The sequence below is a fragment of the Microcebus murinus genome, chromosome 3 (genome assembly GCF_040939455.1).
Source record: "Microcebus murinus isolate Inina chromosome 3, M.murinus_Inina_mat1.0, whole genome shotgun sequence".
Taxonomy (NCBI): domain Eukaryota; kingdom Metazoa; phylum Chordata; class Mammalia; order Primates; family Cheirogaleidae; genus Microcebus; species Microcebus murinus.
In genome coordinates, this window is record NC_134106.1 from 98243475 (window position 1) to 98259427 (window position 15953).

Sequence of the window (15953 nt, forward strand, 5' to 3'; positions counted from 1 at the left end):
GTAAGTTTTGCTTCATGTATTTTGAAACTCTGTTATTAGGTGCATAAACATTTTGGATTGTTCAGGTACTACTGCCATGTGAGTTCGGAGTGCCGTTATCCCTTTGGGGGGTTCATTTCTGAAACTTAGGTAGTGTCTTCACATGTGTGCCTGGATCCGTATTCCACTGCATACTCAAGCGCATACTCAAACTCCCTTGTACAATTTCTAAAGTTCTCTCTGGAACTCTTTCTTCTCTGATGTTCTGCCCTGAGATTTCTAGACACTTTGGTCTCCCTGGATTCTTAGGTTTATCTCCTAAGCTTAAGAAGTTGCCAGGATGTGTCTGGGTTTTTCCTTTTTGTGCTGTAGCCTAGAAACTCTACAAGGTGATAAGATGGGACACCTGTAGGGCTCCTTCATTTCCTGGCTCTCGGTGATCATTGTCTTGTGTTGTCTGATGCCCAATTTCTTAAATCTCATTGTGTGTTACATCTTGTTTTGTCTTTTAGATGTTTTAGATGAAAGGATAAATCTAGACTCTGTTACTCTATCTTGGCTCAGAGAAGATATTCTGGTCTTTTGTATTGATTTTTTAGGAGTTTTTTTATATATTGTGAATAAAGTTATTTTTAGTCATATATGTTGCAAATATTTTCTTTTACTGTGGGGCTTGTATTTTGATTTCCTTAATAATTTCTTTTAATAAATAGAATTTCTTAATGTAGTTAAATTTATGAGTTCTCCCGGTTTAGGCCTAAGCTTAAAGATCTTATTTGTATCTCTTATTGTATCTCTTAAAGATCTTATTCTCTAACTTGAGATCATAAAAATATTCCATGCTGTCTCCTAAAAGTTTTACAGTTTTCTTATTTCTATTCAGGTCCTTAAGCCACATGTTCTGGTTTTATTTATTTATTTATTTTTGTGCAATGAGGTGGGCATCCAATTTTATTTTATTTATTTATTTATATAAGTTCTAACTTTGTTGCCCAGGCTGCAGTGCAGTGGCATCATCATAGCTCACTGCAACCTCAAACTTCTGGGCTCAAGGGATCCTCCTGCCTCAAACTCCCAAGTAGCTGGCACTATAGGTACGCACCACAATACCTGGCTAATTTTTCTATTATTTTTTGTAGAAATGGGGTCTCACTATGTTGCTTAGGCTGGTCTCAAACTCCTGGCCTCAAGCGATCCTCCTGCCTTGGAATGCTTTTTAGTATGTAGGGGTTTTTATAGATGTTGGTTACTATGATAAGAAGATTGTTTTTTTTTTTTTTTTTTTTTTGAGACAGAGTCTCGCTTTGTTGCCCAGGCTAGAGTGAGTGCCGTGGCGTCAGCCTAGCTCACAGCAACCTCAAACTCCTGGGCTCGAGTGATCCTTCTGCCTCAGCCTCCCGGGTAGCTGGGACTACAGGCATGCGCCACCATGCCCGGCTAATTTTTTATATATATATCAGTTGGCCAATTAATTTCTTTCTATTTATAGTAGAGACGGGGTCTCGCTCTTGCTCAGGCTGGTTTTGAACTCCTGACCTTGAGCAATCCGCCCGCCTCGGCCTCCCAAGATTGTTTTTTTATTTACAATTTGCTAACACTTTTATTCATGAATGAATATATATATATAATTTTAACATTTTCATGTGTTAAGATGACCAAATGGTTTTTATCCTTTTCAGTGTTGGATTACATTAATTCATTTTCTAATGATAAACCAGTCTCGCATACCTTGACTAGAGCTCAGATTTGTAAAAATATATTCTGTTATATACTTGAGCAATTTGGCTACTCATTATTTTATTTAGCACTTTTGCAACTATGTTCATGAAGGAGATTTGCTTATACTTTTTCATTTTTTGTGGTTCCATTTTCTGGTTTTGGTACCAAGGTAATTCTAGCCACATAAAATAAGTAGAGGAATTCTTCCTTGCCACTTTCTGGAAGACTTTGTGTGAGAATAGAATTTTTTTTTATGTGTATACTGTTTTAAATGCTCGATAGAACTCAGTTGTAAAACCAACTGGCATAGCATTTTCTTTGTGGAAGATTCTACCACTGATAATTAATAACTACTGATTTCATTTATTAAAAAACTTCAAGGTTTTCACTTCTCTTTGAGCCAGCCTTGATAAGTTACAATTTTCTAGAATTTGTCATTTCCATCTAACTTTTCAGATGTTTTTTATAAAGTTTTAAAAATAATATATGTCATCAGTTTAATCTCTGCAACTTCTTTGCATTTCTAATATTATGTTTGTCTTCTCTCATTTTAAAAAATTCATGCTGCAGAGCTTTTTCTGCTTTATAAGACTTTTGTAAAACCATTTTTTGCTTCTGTTAATTTCTATACTGTTTTTTCCTATCTTATTATTTCTAATCTTACCTTTATTTTTCCCTTTCTGGTTTTTAGTTTCTCCTTCTGTTTTCTTTCTTCTTTTTCTTCTTCTCTTCTTTCTCTTCCTTCTCCTTGTTTAAGTGATTAGCTCATTAACTTTGAGGCTTGCTTCTTTTCTAATATATACAATAAGGCTTTCTATTACCACTTAAAGTAGATGACAAAATGTTTTAATTTTCTTGTTATTTATTTTTAATAATATCTGGTAAGCACTATTATTTATTCCTTCTTTATCCCCCTTCTGGACAATATAAGAGCCTGAGAACACTTTAAACTCTGATTTTTCACCTCATGGCTTGTATGTTTTATTGGTCTAGCATTGGTCTAGTTGTTATTCTTTTAATTCTGACAAAGTAGATATTTTATTATTGTTTTATATGTTAATTGTTTAGATTATCTACACATTTACCTATTTTTCTTACTATTCCATCTTTTCTAATGTTTAACGTAATATTTTTTCTTTAATTCATTTTTATGTTAAATTTCATTTAACAAAATAATTTAAATAATTAAAACAAGACTATTTCTGAAAATATCAATCCCTTGCCCCTTTCATGTCTCTCTCTATAAAGAAAAATCTTTTCAGCTCTTTCAGTTCATCTTTTTGGCATTGACTCTTTTATTTTAAATAACATGCTTATATTAACCAGTTATTGATATTTTCCACAGCAGGCATAATCTACTGTCTTCTCACTCTGAAGGATGAGAATTTACCCCTTTGTTAGCTTTCTTTCCTTCTACCTTCCTACTTTCACTAGCACCATGTGAGGTCCTAATACCATAATCCTCCCCAATAATCATAATTATATTTAGATTAGTAGTCAATGTTTATATTATAACTATTACAAACTTATTTATACCTGAACTATGTAGTATACTACACTAGAGACAAATACTGTATGATTCCACTTATATGAGGCACCTAGAATAGTCAAGTTCATGTAGACAGAAAGTAGAATAGTGCTTACCAGGGTAGGGGGGGGAGGGAGGAATGTGAGGTTATTGTCTCATCGTTAAAAAGTTTCAGCTTTTAACATAAAAAAAGCTTTGGAGGTGGATAGTATTAATGGTTTCAAAACAATACAATTGTACTTAATCTCATAGAACCGTACACTGAGAAGTAGTTAAGATGGTAACTTTCATGTTGTGTATTTTACCACAACTGGAAAAAAAATTCTTATCAGTTAGAGATACACACTGACATATTTATGGATTGAATGGAAGCCTGGGTGGGGTACAGACAAAACAAGATTAGAAAAATGTTGAAAATTGCTAAAGCTGAGTGATGCATACACGGGGCTGTGCCTGTTGAATGTTATAATAATTTTTTAATTAAAATATATGTAATGGTTAATTTTATATGTCAACTTTACTGGGCTATGGATGCCCAGATAGCTGGTAAAACATTATTCCTGGGTGTGTCCGTGAGGGTGCTTCTGAAAGAGATTCACATTTGAATTGGTGGACTAGATAAACACCATCCTCCCTGATGTGGGTGGGTGTCATCTAAATCTGTCGAGGATTTCAATAGAACAAAAAGGCGAGGAAAGACAAATTTGCTCTCTTTGCATTAGTACATACATCTCCTGCCCTCAGATCTTGGTGCACCTGATTCTTGGGCTTTCGGACTTGGACTGAATTATACCACCAGCTTACTGGCTTTCCTGTTTGCAGATGGCAGATTGTGGGACTTTTTGACCTTCTTAATTGTGTGAGCTAATTCCTTTAATAGATATATATGAGGTCTGTCCAGAAAGTATCCAACTATGTCACATGAAAAATAGAGACATTTATTGAAGAAGATACAAAAATACAAGAAACATTGTACGTAGGACACCTCAGTCCCCTTCAAAGTAGGCACCTTGGGACCTCACACAGTTCTCCCAGCGTCTCTTACTTAACCTAACCCGTACACGTTCAGCATTCTCAGGTTTTCTGCTTGTTGCAGGCCTTCCAGAATATGGATCACTTTCAACAGATTCTCCACCATCTTTGAAGCATTTGTGCCACACTTTTATTTGCGCTGCACTTGTTGCATCATTCCAGAAAGCCTTCTGAATCATCTGAATAATTTCCATGGAGGATTGTTCAAGTTTAATGCAAAATTTGATGCAGATTCATTGCTCTATTCACTCAGTCATTTTGAATACAATGGCCACACAGTACACATGTTCACTCAATGGTGTCGCCCCGCTGACTAGTACGATGAAGTTGTCATTGCTCACGCATGTGCATTACAGTGCACTCGCCTTGGCTGCCAGGTTACACAAACCGTTCTCCTTATGTTAATGTTAAAAGTGGCCGGATACTTTCCAGACAACCTGCATGGTATATCTGTATTTTATTGGTTTTGTTTCTCTGGAAAGCCCTAACTAACAGAGCATACTAGACATTCTATTCATATAACCTTCTTGAAGAAGTATTTCTCACAGCCAGCACACGCTCACGTGGACTGGTTGCTCCCTGTATCTGCTACTTTGCTATGGTGCTTTTGCCGTCATACTGCTGTATGAGTCTACTAGGGCTGCCGTAACAAAAATGCCGCAGACTGATTGGCTTAAAAAGCAGAAATTTTTGTCTCACAGGTCTGGAGGCTGAAAATCTGTGATCAATGTGTCAGTTTCTCCTGAGGCCTTTCTCCTGGGCTTACAGATGGTCACTTTCTTGCTGTAACTTTGCGTGGCCTTTTCTCTGTGCACACACATCCCTGCTGTCTCTCTCTGTCTCTTTTTATAAGGACACCAGTCACATTGGATTATAACCCACTGTTATAACCTCATTTAACCATAATCACCTCCTTAAAGGCCCTATCTCCAAATACAGTCCCATTAGCTTCAACATATAAATTTTGAGGGGATGCAATTCAGGCCATGGCACCCAGGATTGCCTTTTTTAATTTCCTCTGCTGAATTTCTTGTTTCCTGGATCTTAGAGATCTTTATCTTTCTTGGTTTACATCATTGTCTTGGTGAATTTTATCTTCCAGTAACATCCAAAGAGGGGAAAATCTGTGAGCGCTCACATATCTGAAAGTATCTTTTTTCCATTTTTCACACTTAATGGTTTGATGGCTGAATTGTGGATACAAATATTGAGGAGAAGTTTCTCCCCTCCACTCAAATTTTAGTTAAGCTAATTTGTTTGTTCTGTTTTTCTACAGGTGGGAGTTGTCTCTTGTTTATTCTTGCATAGGGCATGGGGTCCTTGCATTGTCAGCTTTATGTGAGCCTATCCATTTACGATTCTCATCTTCAGAGAGGCTTAGACTTTGTCTTCTTTCTCCCTTGCCCTCTGGGCATTAAATGGAAGCTCAGATCCAGGCAGACTTGGTAGATGCTCTCAGAACAAAAGCCTGCATCACTACTCACTTATGCCTTGGAATTGCCCCTCTCACTTTGTTTTTGGGTTATCTAACTTCCTGCCAGATTATACATAATGAGTGAGATGTGCACCATCTGAGGGATGGTCATGCTGGAGAATCAGACTTGTGGGGGGTGGGGGGAAAGGGCATTTATTGAAACCTTAAAATCTGTACCCCCATAATATGCCGAAATAAAAATATATATATATATATATATTTCCTATATTTCATCCAGCAATCATAGTTGTTTGGAGGAGGGCTCAGAGTCAGTAGTCCACCTGGAAATCGCAGTCATCTTCATTGTATAGGACAGAATACCATTAGAATGTAGGCATCATTGCAACTGGAGAAAATTTCTAATGAACAAATGAGTTATTAATATTATCCACTTAGTAAGATTTACGTTAAAGTACTAGCAAGTATTGGCCTCTATATGGTTTTTGGTCACATTTCAGTTTTAATTTTCAACTCACAGCTTAGTTTCTCATAGAAATATTATTGTTAGACGTGCTTTGTTTAGTTAATATATATGGAGAATGAGCTACTTCACATAGATACCTTTTCCTAAGTAACATTTACCTCTTGAAATTGTCAAAACTTGTTTTACTCATGTTAAATGGACTATTTTCAAAATGGACAAAATGTACAAATATACCTATACCTTCTATCTGGTTTAAGAAACATACCAAAGTGATGCAATTGAAGACCCCTTATGCTCCTCCCTAGTTCCATTTCCTTCTCTTTCTCCCCAAAAGTAACCACCAATTTGAATTTATCATTTGCAGATGTTGTTATACTTTTATACCAATCAATTGGCTGCATGAAATTTATGGTAAGAGAGCATTACAGAATTTATAATATTATTATTTGTAAATTTTGTATTGCATATTCTTTATATCAGTCAAATTGATAATAAATATATATGTACACACACATAGGTCTATGCATTATTTAATATATAGCCAGTTAGATATATACCAGCATCTCTCTGCTTAAGCCCTCTGAGACTGAGCTTTTTCATTTAGTAAATCAATCACTCAAAACTATAAGCACTATACTTGAAAAAATGATATTTTCTTGTTCGTACCTATTTCATTTTAAAATTGAATAGCAGTATTCTTTCAACCCATCCTTCTAAAGCCCACATATAGACATACTTGAGAGCCATGGTGTGTATAAAATTATTTGCTTCTATAATTATAAGACTCTAAAATAAAATTCTTTTTAATATGCATGGCTTCTTTGTATAGATCTTTAGCAGCCTACCTGGACATCAATGGTCGTTTTTGGTTTTGTAATTGCATTTTGCTCCTCCTTTTAGCAGCCTATCCTGTCCCTTCATGCTCTTATCCCATAACTTCTTCTTACTCTTGCTGTCCTGTCCTTGGACTAGAAACTATACCTTATCCTTCTGGAATTGTGCACAAAATATGAACGCATGGATGCTCAATGAGGACCTGGAAAACATTTCTATGATTGTTTTCATCTATTTTAGCTGTGACTTCTTTTCTTATATAAAAAATTATGATTGGCCGGGCGCTGTGGCTCACGCCTGTAATCCTAGCTCTTGGGAGGCCGAGGCGGGCGGATTGCTCAAGGTCAGGAGTTCAAAACCAGCCTGAGCAAGAGCGAGACCCCGTCTCTACTATAAACAGAAAGAAATTAATTGGCCAACTGATATATATATATAAAAAATTAGCCGGGCATAGTGGCACATGCCTGTAGTCCCAGCTACCCGGGAGGCTGAGGCAGAAGGATCACTCGAGCCCAGGAGTTTGAGGTTGCTGTGAGCTAGGCTGACGCCACGGCACTCACTCTAGCCTGGACAACAAAGTGAGACTCTGTCTCAAAAAAAAAAAAAAAAAAAAAAAAAAAAAAAAAAAAAATTATGATAAAATATTTTAAGCATATGAACAGGGAATGAAAATAATAACCAGCTCCTCAGGTACCTTGTATCTAGTTTAAGGAACAAAACAAAGAGATGCAATTGAAGACCCCTTATGCTCCTCCCTAGTTCCATTTCCTTCTCTTGCTCCCCAAAAGTAACCAATAACTTGAATTTATCATTTCCAGATGTTGTTATACTTTTATCTCATATGTATATATTTTGAAAACACATGAGTTGCCTTACATACTTTTAAATATACAAAACATTATAGATGTACTGTATATATTCTTTTATTAAATTAATAAACTTTATGTTTTAGACCAGTTTTAAGCTTGCAGAAAAATTGAGCAGAAAGAGACCTCCTCTGACTTTAGCCCACGTTTGGATAAATGCCCTTCTCTGGTTTCTGTAAAAGGAAAGGGCTTTTACATTGGTTGTTTTGCAATTGCCTATTTAGCTAAGTTCCCCAAGAACACGACACACAACATAGCTCACTCTGGTGTCCCTGTGCTTAGCACAGAGCCTGACACATATATTTGCTGAATCACAGGAAGTATGAATGAATGAATTTCAGATATAAACAATGGTGGAAACTAGCGCCCCCTCTCCCCGAAATAACGGACTGCACCATCACAGGCTCCATTGTTAGGTAACAGGAGAACAGGGTTTATGTGTTCAGGGCCATTCATAAGGTCCCAAGACTCTGTCCTGCACAAGGACAAGGCATGTCAGTCGTGGCCAGGGGGAATGTTCACAAGGAGGAGATGTTCTCAACGCAGACATCCATAAGCTGGGGCCTGCCTCTGTTTACCAGCTGGGAGATCTTCAGATAATGAGCCATGAAAGTCTGCTATGCAACAGCACTGTGCAATAATTTTTCATTTGCCACCAGTCAGCTTTGGGGATCAAGGACAGCTAAACACATAACCCGCTCATGCATGTTATTTTAAAGGCATATTTTAAAGTTATAAATATGGTACATTGAGTTAATGAGGTATGTTCTTTTGGTGACAAATATTTACATTCCACATATGCCTCTTGATGTCAAGAGTGTAACTGTTTCATTTTCTTCTTTTTCTCAGGAGGCTGGGATGCAGATGGAAAAGGCCCTTGTGTCTGGGACACATTTACCCATCAGGGAGGAGAGAGAGTTTTCAAGAACCAGACTGGCGATGTAGCTTGTGGCAGCTACACTCTGTGGGAGGAAGATTTGAAATGTATCAAACAGCTTGGATTGACTCATTACCGCTTCTCTCTTTCCTGGTCACGTCTGTTACCTGATGGGACGACAGGTTTCATCAACCAGAAAGGCAAGTGTTTCTTAAAAATAGAAGGTTGCAGCTTTAATTCAAGGTTATTGCCGCAGTCTGGCATAATTAATCCAGTATGCTATTCTGTGTTGTAGCTTTGAAACTGCAAGTTTTTAGAGTGATTATAGGATAAATTTTTTGAAATGAGTTGGCATTAGCTTTCACAATAATATTTTTGTTTTTTCTTGATTGCTGAGATCTTTGCTGTGGGGAAAGGGTAGATGGGCAGAAGGAGGTTAGAATATGTGTTTTATTTATGTAAGATGTTACCTCAGTGTTAACCTGAAGATGAATTTTTAGAAGTTGTTGTATTAAACTATTTTCAGTTGTGTAACCCTGTGATGAGTTATGAAAAGCCCTGAAGAACTTGAGATGATTCTGAGCATTTCAATTAGAGTTGAATTAGTGGAGCTAATTAACTAGCATAGGAGTTAGCACCAGGCCCCTGGAGTTCACTTACTTGAGATTAAGTGCCAGCTATATTGGTTACTATTAATATCTGTATAAGCACTTCTTGGGCATCTCTGGGTGCCTCAGTTTCCCTATGAGTAGAAAGGAATGCTATAATAGTTACTACTTCAGAGAGTTTTTGGAAGATTAAATGAAATAATCTTTGTAAAGTGCTTGTCACAGTAGCTAACATATCACAAGCATTCAATAAGTGTTAGCTCTTGTTATTATGCCTTGTAATTAAAAAGACTACTCACTGCCCTATTGAATGCATGTTATTTATGAGGTATTTTACACCCATTTTCTCTAATCCTCACAATCGGTAAGGAAGATATAATGATCATATCTTACGGAAGTGCATGTCCAAATCCACACATTTGGTAAGTGGTAGATATGGAATTTAAACCCAAGGTCTGATTAGCTGCTTCTACATAACAGGGCTGGATAACTATGACCTGAAGGTCAAATCTGGCCTACTGCCTAATTGTATAAATAAAGTTTTATTGGAACACATCCACTCATTGCACATCGCCTATATTGCTTTCCCACTATAATGCCAGAATTAAGTACTTGAGGCAGATACCACATGGCCTGCAAAGCCTCAAATATTTATTATCTGATCCTTTACAGGAAAAGTTTGCCAACCCTTGCATTACAACATATTGCTTTTTAATAAAGACGTTGTATTACTTCATTGTCCTGGAGAAGGTTTCACACTACTCATAGGGCTGGGAATAAGAAAAGCAAATGAGGTGTCTAGAGTATAAAATGTCAGGAGAGTCTGAAATGCAGGATTAGCAGTCATATGACCTGAGAATGAGTGCACCTGCGTGCCTCACCACGCTTCTCCTGCAAGAACCCTCTTTAATACGAGAGGCTCTTTTTGAGTAAGTTATATTATTCCTTACATGGAAAAACCCGTGACAACAATTCCTACATGGGCTTGTGCACTTGCAATGCTCATTTTATGTAAGGTGGGGCAATCTTCACATTGTGAAAAAGAATTACAACTCATACATTAGAATGAATAAACAACCTATAGAATGGGAGAAAATATTTGCATGCTATATACCTGACGAAAGTCTGACAACTAGAATTTATATATAACTCGGGAAAATCAGTAAGAAAAAAACAAACAACCCCATTAAAAAGTGGGCAAAGGACATGAACAGAAACTTTTCAAAAGAAGCTAGACTAATGGCCAATAATCATGTGGAAGAATTCCCCACATCTCTAATCATCAGGGATATGCAAATCAAAACCACAGTGAGATGCCACTTACTCCAGTGAGAATGGCTTTCATCAAAGTCCCCAAACAACAAACATTGGCGTGGATGTGGAGAGATAGGAATACTCATACACTGCTGATGGGACTGCAAAGCAGTGCAACCTCTGTGTAAAGTAGTATAGAGATACCTCAAAGAACTCAAAGTAGAACTACCATTTGATCCAGCAATCCCACTACTGGGTATTTGTCCAAAGCAAAAAAAGACATTCTATAAAAAAGACACCTGCACTCGAATGTTTATGGAAGCACAATTCACAATTGTGAAGGTATGGAAACAACCCAAGTGCCCATTAGTACATGAATGGATTAATAAAAGGTGGTATATGTATATCATGGAGTACTACTCAGCTATAAAAAGTGGTGAACTAATACTTCTTGTATTATCTTCGATGGAGCTGGAACACACTCTTCTAAGTGAAGTATCACAAGAATGGGAAAACAAGCACCACACGTACTCACCAGTAAATTGGTACTAATTGATAAAAACTTACGTGCACATATGGAAGTAACATTCATCAGGTGTCAGGCAGGTGGGAAGGATGAGTAATTCACACCTAAAGGGTGCGGTGTGCGCTGTCCGGGGGTTTGGGAAAGCTTGTAGCTCTGACTCAGGTGGTGCAAAGGCATTTTATATACCCAAAGTGTTTGTATCCCCATAATGTTCTGAAATTAAAAAGAAAAAATAAAAGAATTTATGAACTCACGTGTAGCATTGACCTTCAAGTAGCTTTCCCCAAGTGGGGACAATGCAAGATTAGAGGGCTCATTATTTGGTCCTAAAGATATTAGGACATGACTAATTGCCATTGTTGGTATTACTGGCTAGTTTTATTTTTTGCATTGAACAGGGGTAATTTACTGTTCAGTTTATAAGTGAACTCACAGGTTTCCACCTACCTAATCCAACATCTATATTCTCCCTTCTCTATGGTACCACCATATCCTAAGTTTTAGAAACTCAAAGTAATCTTTGAATCCTCTCTTTTTTATTGCTTCCTACATCTAATTGGTTGCCAAATATGATCCATTCTACTTATATCTTTTTAACGTCTCCCCTCCTAACCATCCTCTCTGCCCCTGCCACAGTTTAGGTATTTATCATTTTCACCAAGGACTTTTTGATGTATCATTGATAGATCTCTCTAATTCCCCTTCTCTGTCCTTGAATTCTTCCTATAAAATGCCACTATAGCAATTTTCCTAAAGCTTGGACCAAATTAGGCTGTTTGGATCATCTCCTATGGAAAAAAAAAGAACATAAAAATAATTTTTATCATCACTAGCCTCAATATACAGTCCACATGTACACAGGATGGTCATGGTTGCCTTTTATTGAGCATGTAGTATATGCAGCTCACTGTGCCATGCATTGCACTTGCTTTTGCTTGTTTAATATTCATAACAGTCCTATGAGTGAGGAGCTTCTCTAAACAGAAGGAATAATGATAACCTAGGAAGTAAGGCTGAACATAAATTTGCCAAGATGACAAATTTAGTTAGGGCTGAGTTCAAACTAGATCTCTATCTGATGTCAGAAATCCAGTGTCTAGTCTAGAGCTCATTCACAACTTCACTAAAGCACTTGAACTCTCTGTGCTATCATATCCCTGTTGGTTAAATGAAGTAAGGTCTCACGACATGTCACTAAAACTATTTCTACTGATTTTAGAAATTTGGAGTTTTCACTGAGCTTCCATTTGGATGATAAACAACAGGGAAAAAAAAAAACTCTACCAGTTTGTAATATAGGTATATGATCCCTTACCTAAAATTCTAAAATTCAAAGGGCTCTGACTACCGAATCTTTCTAAAATAAAATTGGCAGCAAAATCCCACCTGAATTGTTGTGATTATTTTTATATAATCTTGGTTTATTGTGCCTGGTGAGAATATTTATCTATTTTACTGAAGAAATATCAAGAGATACTGACCCAGACCCACTGGGAGTATTAATTATATATTGTATAAGTTTTGTGTTTCCTTTCTAAAACTTCCAAAGTCTGAACACATTTGCCCCAGCATTTTCAGACAAAAGATGATGGGCCTGTACCTATATGTCAACATATTGAGCTTTATAAAACCAACTTTGGATGGACTGAAGCTCATGGAGGCACACTGTAGATCAGCAATCCAGGGGCAGAGGGTGGAGGTGGTGGTAGTATGGTGGTTGGATTCACCTGAACAATGTGGAAAAATCACTCACACAAACCTCCTGTGGGGATCATGTGCCCACAGCACTGAGCTTTTTGTGTTCAGCCCTGGCTTTTTAAAAGCCAGAGCTGATTAATATTACAGACTTCTCCCTGAGCGAGAGGGCACCGGAGGTGCTTCCAGGAGGTGGAATTTCAATAAGCAGTTGCTCACTCTTGTGCAATGATCTGTTGAAGCAATTGAAACGGTTTTAACTCAGAAAGGCCATCATTTGTTTTTTCTTCCGTTTAAACATTTTCTCCAAGAACATGTGAAGAATTAGAAAACCCCTATCACTGTCCTTTCTGAGGAACCCACTTTTTTGTGTGTGTTTGACTAACCATTTTAAAGCTTGCTTATAGGGCATTTGGAAATTTGTGAAATGCTATGTCCCCCAAATTAGAAGGATATTTTACAAAGTGAAATTGTTGCATAGCTTTTCCCTTTCAAGTGTCATTTTTTCAAGGTTTAACAAGAAGAGATTTGGCTGGCAACTGGAATCACATATTTCTGTCTTCCTCAACTGTTCAAATGCATTTTTGTATCTGCCACAAATGTAAATTTCAGGTGATTAGTAGGAGAACCAAATATTAAAAATTTTTGTTTAAAAAAAGAATATGTATGCAGAATTTCTTATTCTCTTTAACATTTAAAATACGAGTGCATTTAGCAGGAATGGTTTAAATAAATTAACTAAACAAATGTTAAGTTTGTATTCTATATTGGGCACTATGGTAGGCTGAATAATGCCCCCCTAAAGATGTGCATGCCATAATTCTCAGAAATCATGAATTTATTAGCTTACATGGTAAAAGAAACTTTACAGATGTAATTTAGTTAAGAATCTCGACATGAGGAGATTATCCGGAATTATCTGTGTGGTCTCAATGTAATCAGGTTAGGGTTAGGGTCAGGGTCAGGGTTAGGGTTAGGGTTAGCACTAGGGTTAGGGTCAGGAAGACTGCAAGATCAAAGTCAGAGAAAGGAGATGGAAGGACTAAAGCAGAGGTCAGAGGAAACAGCTGAAGATGAAGATGGGAAAAGGGGTCATGAGGGAAGGAATTCAGGAATGCCTCTGCAACCTGGAAAAGGTAAGGAAATAAACCCAACTTGAGAGCCTCCAGAAGGACCATAGCAATGTTGATCTTGATTTTAGCCCATTGACAACTATTTTGGATATTTGGCCCCCAGGACTGTGCGATAATAAATTTGTGTTGGTTCTGCCATTAAATTTGTGGTAATTTGGTACTGCAGTAATAGGAAATAATATAGGCAATGTGGCAAGAGAAACTAGGACAATTAAAAAAATTGGTGGTATGAATCTAGAGATAAGTGAACCAGATAGAGTTATATACTTGGCACATAGTAGGCATGAGATCCAAATGAATTCTATGTTAACAATGTTTATAGTTTTCTGGAGGATGATTCTAGTTCAGTTATTGTTATTATTGTTACTGTATTTTACTGGAGACATCATTTTTGCAAGTTCTAGCCATATTCTTTTTGAAAGGAATTCTCCTATTTCTTTGTTCTATATAATTCCATTTCACCTCTGGCCACAGGTGACAGGAGGAAGGAAAGATTTCTTCCCCTGTGATAGATAACCAGGTTGGGCCTCACTGAAAAAAGATGAGCTTGCCCAGTCGTCTCCCTCTGTCAGGGATGTTTGGAATTGAGACACGTAGAAGCTGAGTTAGTTGGTGGTTGGCAGTGGGGATTGGAAGTAGCTTTGGCAGATGGAGTGGCCAGTTTGAGACCATGACAAATTGGGTGTGTAAAGAAAACTGGTTCTAAAAGAAGGAGAGAAATGGAACAGGTGCATTTTGAGAACCTGGGATGGGAGAGAACAGGTTTTCCTGAGAAGCAAGGATTTTCTCAGCTCCCAACTTCAATTGCACTGAGTTCTACCTTCAGTCATTTACTGTCCTTGGGTATATCTCTGTTATTTTAAATAATACCCACTGCACCCTACCCTACCTATCACCCACTCAGCTGCCCACAATTTCACCTTTATATTGGAGTTCATCTGGGCTGGTTTATTTTCCCTATATCCATAAGACCTTTAACTCAAACATATTTCATATTTTCAAAGATCAAATAAGCAGAAATGGGCTTTCTTAGAACTGAGAAGAAGGTATTGAACTATGAAAGAAGGCTATAGAAGTTTCAATCCTTAAATAATCAGTTCTGTCCTTAATATCTAGAAGGATAACAGGATTCAAATGACCTCTCAAGGTTTCAAGATCCTCAGATTGGTAACAGATGATCATTTAAAGAAAACACATTTATTCAGATAATTAGCTGTAACTGAATTGTATCAGTCTAATAAACAAAGCTAAATTACCCTTTGACAATTTGTTCTCATTTGATACTCACACACTCATAAGGCAGCATTGTGAACATTCCCCTTTTATAGATAAGGAAACTTAGGTAAAGAGGCCAAGTGATTTTGACGGCGTTGTCGGGGTCTGGTGTTCTATTCTCAAAAATCCCACTCCACTGCCACATGGCAAAGTTTCATTATGGCATCAAGTAACTGCCAACACGAGAAGTAAAGTGTTCAGTGCTGGAATATTATACATTAATTATGCAACGCTCTGTTGTTCTGCCATGCTGATGAGTGATAAATTTTTTTTTACTTTTTTTATCTTCAACTGACAGTTCTCATGTTATTTGAATTACATTGATTGGTCATCACTAATGATTCCTTCACAAAGGAAAAAAAAATAGCGGGGGATCTGCTGTTGAGATCAGGTGTGAATTAGTGATTGTTAAAGGCTAGTAAACCAGAGTCACATGTTTTTGAATCAGGAACATCGGTGAGCATGAGAAGTGGCATGTCTTTGTGGGAATAGCTCAGTCTTTGTAGTGAGACAGACTGGACTTACATGTTGGCTGTGCCGGTTTGCAACATTGACATTCTCTCAATCTTAGTTTGCTCATATGTTAACAGGAATAAAAATGCCCAACTCTTGGACTTAGTGTTAGGGTTAAGCAAAATGTGTGACATCTGGTACATATAGTATGAGTTTAATAATTTAAAGCTAATATTATTTTTATGTGCAAAGTCAATGGACAGAGTTGGCTATGAA

The 15953-nt window shown here is 37.2% G+C and overlaps 1 protein-coding gene across 1 annotated transcript in view; it reads left to right on the forward strand.

The window, feature by feature from the left end:
• Positions 1 to 15953, forward strand: part of LOC105856057 (cytosolic beta-glucosidase) — a 110692-nt gene that overhangs the window by 27987 nt on the left and 66752 nt on the right. Inside the window, exon 2 of the mRNA XM_012737486.3 lies at positions 8706 to 8933. Coding sequence (XP_012592940.1) covers positions 8706 to 8933 — 228 coding nt within the window. The remainder of the gene's footprint in view (positions 1 to 8705; positions 8934 to 15953) is intronic.